Source organism: Oncorhynchus clarkii, unplaced genomic scaffold (genome assembly GCF_045791955.1).
Source record: "Oncorhynchus clarkii lewisi isolate Uvic-CL-2024 unplaced genomic scaffold, UVic_Ocla_1.0 unplaced_contig_1721_pilon_pilon, whole genome shotgun sequence".
In the NCBI taxonomy this organism is placed as follows: Eukaryota; Metazoa; Chordata; class Actinopteri; order Salmoniformes; family Salmonidae; genus Oncorhynchus; species Oncorhynchus clarkii.
In genome coordinates this window covers 224,768-228,953 of record NW_027260940.1, presented here as the reverse complement: position 1 = coordinate 228,953, position 4,186 = coordinate 224,768, and the positions used below count along the sequence as shown (strand labels likewise).

The 4,186-nt window shown below is 46.9% G+C and overlaps 1 protein-coding gene across 1 annotated transcript; it reads left to right on the top strand.

The window, feature by feature from the left end:
• The first annotated feature begins 418 nt into the window (after positions 1-418).
• On the top strand, positions 419-3,248 carry LOC139402462 (serine/threonine-protein kinase PAK 2-like). Its single transcript, XM_071146421.1, has 3 exons — positions 419-663; positions 787-924; positions 1,021-3,248. The coding sequence occupies exons 1-3, from the start codon at positions 439-441 to the stop codon at positions 1,105-1,107; spliced, it is 450 nt and encodes a 149-aa protein (XP_071002522.1). The 5' UTR covers positions 419-438; the 3' UTR covers positions 1,108-3,248.
• The last annotated feature ends 938 nt before the right edge of the window (positions 3,249-4,186 follow it).

The window sequence follows — 4,186 nt, the reverse complement described above, 5'->3', positions numbered from 1 at the left end:
ACCTGTTTTCTCTCCTCTGTCTAGCTGAATGTGACTAGGTGAATGTTTCATATTGACTTGACAGTCACATTAACTTACCTGTTTAGCTCTCCTCTGTCTAGCTGAATGTGACTAGGTGAATGTTTCATATTGGCTTGACAGTCACATTAACTTACCTGTTTAGCTCTCCTCTGTCTAGCTGAATGTGACTAGGTGAATGTTTCATATTGGCTTGACAGTCACATTAACTTACCTGTTTTCTCTCCTCTGTCTAGCTGAATGTGACTAGGTGAATGTTTCATATTGACTTGACAGTCACACTAACTTACCTGTTTTCTCTCCTCTGTCTAGCTGAATGTGACTAGGTGAATGTTTCATATTGACTTGACAGTCACACTAACTTGGATCTTATTGCATTGTCCCCTGTCATTATACTGCTGGGTTGACCTTCCCTCTAACATGTCTGTTCTCTCCCCTCCCTCTCCAGCTGACTTTGGGTTCTGTGCCCAGATCACTCCAGAGCAGAGTAAGAGGAGCACCATGGTGGGGACTCCCTACTGGATGGCTCCTGAGGTGGTGACCAGGAAGGCCTACGGACCCAAGGTGGACATCTGGTCCCTGGGCATCATGGCTATAGAGATGGTGGAGGGAGAACCCCCTTACCTCAATGAGAACCCACTCAGGGTGAGGATGGATTTGTGTGTGTGAATGTGAGGGGGGTGGAGGGTGGGTTCCATGCGTGTGTGTGTGTCCAGGCATTGCACTTGGTGGCCAGTAATGTTCAGTGTGTGTCTGTGTCTTATACAGGCCCTCTACCTGATAGCCACCAATGGGACTCCAGAGCTCCAGTCTCCAGAGAAGTTATCTCCAGTGTTCAGGTCCTTCCTGTCCCGCTGTCTGGAGATGGATGTAGAGAAGAGAGGAGGGGGGAAAGAACTACTGCAGGTACACACACACACGCGCACAAACAAACACACACATACACACACACCGTGATGAGAAGAGTTTGTTTCATTGGTTGATCTCTTGTCTTCCCTGTAGCATCCATTCCTAAAGCTGGCCAAGCCTCTCTCCAGCCTCACCCCTCTCATCCTGGCAGCCAAGGAGGCCATGAAGAGTAACCGCTAACCCTGGTTAGCCACAGATACACTGGATTCCTATGTCTCTGTGTTAGCCTGACCGCTAACTACTAGCCTTACCAGCTAACTTCCAGCCCTACTGTGCCAACTCATCAGTGCCTCTCTGTAAATGACAGCATCTCCCCCTTGATGCTAAAAACCAGCCTGCTAGCGCCCTGGCTCGTACACCTACAAGTCACACAAGTCGGCTTCCTGCTCTGTTTGACTCCCCTTCTCCTCTGTCCCTCACCCCTCACTCCATATCACACACCAGTCCTATGTCTCTTACCCCCTCCCTGTCTGTCCCTCACCCCCCCTCCCTGTCTGTCCTTCACCCCTCACTCCATATCACACACCAGTCTTCCTATGTCTCTTACCCCCTCCCTGTCTGTCCCTCACCCCCCCCTCCTCATCTGTCCTTCACCCCTCACTCCATATCACACACCAGTCTTCCTATGTCTCTTACCCCCTCCCTCCCTCCCTGTCCATCACCCCCCCTCCTCATCTGTCCTTCACCCCTCACTCCATATCACACACCAGTCTTCTTATGTCTCTTACCCCCTCCCTCCCTCCCTGTCCCTCACCCCCCCTCCTCATCTGTCCTTCACCCCTCACTCCATATCACACACCAGTCTTCCTATGTCTCTTACCCCCTCCCTCCCTCCCTGTCCCTCACCCCCCCTCCTCATCTGTCCTTCACCCCTCACTCCATATCACACACCAGTCTTCCTATGTCTCTTACCCCCTCCCTCCCTCCCTGTCCCTCACCCCCCCTCCTCATCTGTCCTTCACCCCTCACTCCATATCACACACCAGTCTTCCTATGTCTCTTACCCCCTCCCTCCCTCCCTGTCCCTCACCCCCCCTCCTCATCTGTCCTTCACCCCTCACTCCATATCACACACCAGTCTTCCTATGTCTCTTACCCCCTCCCTCCCTGTCTGTCCCTCACCCCCCCTCCTCATCTGTCCCTCACCCCTCACTCCATATCACACACCAGTCTTCCTATGTCTCTTACCCCCTCCCTCCCTGTCTGTCCCTCACCCCCCCTCCTCATCTGTCCTTCACCCCTCACTCCATATCACACACCAGTCTTCCTATGTCTCTTACCCCCTCCCTGTCTGTCCCTCACCCCCCCTCCTCATCTGTCCTTCACCCCTTACTCCATATCACACACCAGTCTTCCTATGTCTCTTACCCCCTCCCTGTCTGTCCCTCACCCCCCTCCTCATCTGTCCCTCACCCCCCCCAACCTCCTCATCTGTCCTTCACCCCTCACTCCATATCACACACCAGTCTTCCTATGTCTCTTACCCCCTCCCTGTCTGTCCCTCACTCCCCCTCCTCATCTGTCCCTCACCCGCCCTCCATTTTCCTCACCCTCTTTTTAATTCAGATGTCTCTCTGCCTGCTACCTGTTCTTTCTCTCTCTTTACTCTGACTAAGAAACTTAAAGGTGCAATCTGTAACTTTTTTTTGTCCCACAAACAAATGGTTCATTTCAAGCCTACAGTATCAGTGTTGCAGTACACCTGCAAATAAAACTACAGATTGCACCTTAAAAATAATTGCTGTATGGAACTATCTCGGTATTCAATTCAAATATTTTGGCAGCAAAACCAAATAAAACATTTCAAAGTCGTTTTGTATATTATGTACTTTGGCAAACGTTGAGGGGTAAAAAATCTGGATATTTAGACAACTGTTTTTTAATGTGTATGAATACTTTTCATTATGTGTTTTGTGACTAACATTCTGATAGAAACCTTCCATAACGGTGTGCCTTAATGAACACAACATCTAGGCTCTATGGGGTGAATCCTAACTTTCACTTCATTAAGTTGAATTGTCACTTAGTCTCCCATTGACATCAACGCATGACTACGTGAAAACGGGACGTAAGTGGAAGTTAGGATTTGCTCCTATGATTGGCCAATCAAAAAGCATTCCACCGTTCTAGCCTAGTTCCATTCCATTTCACAGACATTCCAGTCAGAGAGGTTGATTGGTTGAGTCTGATGATGTTGATGATTTTAATAAGTATCCCCTTCTGTTGTTCATTTTTAATTAATGAAACCAAACCTTTTTTTTACAGGAAGCCATGTATTTTCAAACAGTCTATGTAAATGATTAAAGATAGACTTGAACTAATGCTTGTGTGCGTGTGTCTGTGTAGAACATTATAGGGTGAAGTACTGTGTCTGTGTAGAACATTATAGGGTGAAGTACTGTGTCTGTGTAGAACATTATAGGGTGAAGTACTGTGTCTGTGTAGAACATTATAGGGTGAAGTACTGTGTCTGTGTAGAACATTATAGGGTGAAGTGCTGTGTCTGTGTAGAACATTATAGGTGAAGTACTGTGTCTGTGTAGAACATTATAGGGTGAAGTACTGTGTCTGTGTAGAACATTACAGGGTGAAGTACTGTGTCTGTGTAGAACATTATAGGGTGAAGTACTGTGTCTGTGTAGAACATTATAGGGTGAAGTACTGTGTCTGTGTAGAACATTATAGGGTGAAGTACTGTGTCTGTGTAGAACATTATAGGGTGAAGGACTGTGTCTGTGTGGAACATTATAGGGTGAAGTACTGTGTCTGTGTGGAACATTACAGGGTGAAGTACTGTGTCTGTGTAGAACATTATAGGTGAAGTACTGTGTCTGTGTAGAACATTATAGGTGAAGTACTGTGTCTGTGTAGAACATTATAGGGTGAAGTGCTGTGTCTGTGTAGAACATTATAGGGTGAAGTACTGTGTCTGTAGAACATTATAGGTGAAGTACTGTGTCTGTAGAACATTATAGGTGAAGTACTGTGTCTGTGTAGAACATTATAGGGTGAAGTACTGTGTCTGTGTAGAACATTATAGGGTGAAGTGCTGTGTCTGTGTAGAACATTATAGGGTGAAGTACTGTGTCTGTGTAGAACATTATAGGGTGAAGTAGAACATTATAGGGTGAAGGACTGTGTCTGTGAACATTATAGGGTGAAGTACTGTGTCTGTGTAGAACATTATAGGTGAAGTACTGTGTCTGTAGAACATTATAGGTGAAGTACTGTGTCTTTGTAGAACATTATAGGGAAGTGT

What these genes read in the sequence shown, in the direction of transcription:
- LOC139402462 (XM_071146421.1), top strand. Translation starts at nt 439, where the DNA reads ATGTCTGTTCTCTCCCCTCCCTCTCCAGCTGACTTTGGGTTCTGTGCC. An exon ending in TCAATGAGAACCCACTCAGG is followed by an intron (nt 664 to 786) that starts GTGAGGATGGAT and finishes TGTCTTATACAG; the next exon opens with GCCCTCTACCTGATAGCCAC. An exon ending in GGGGGAAAGAACTACTGCAG is followed by an intron (nt 925 to 1,020) that starts GTACACACACAC and finishes TCTTCCCTGTAG; the next exon opens with CATCCATTCCTAAAGCTGGC.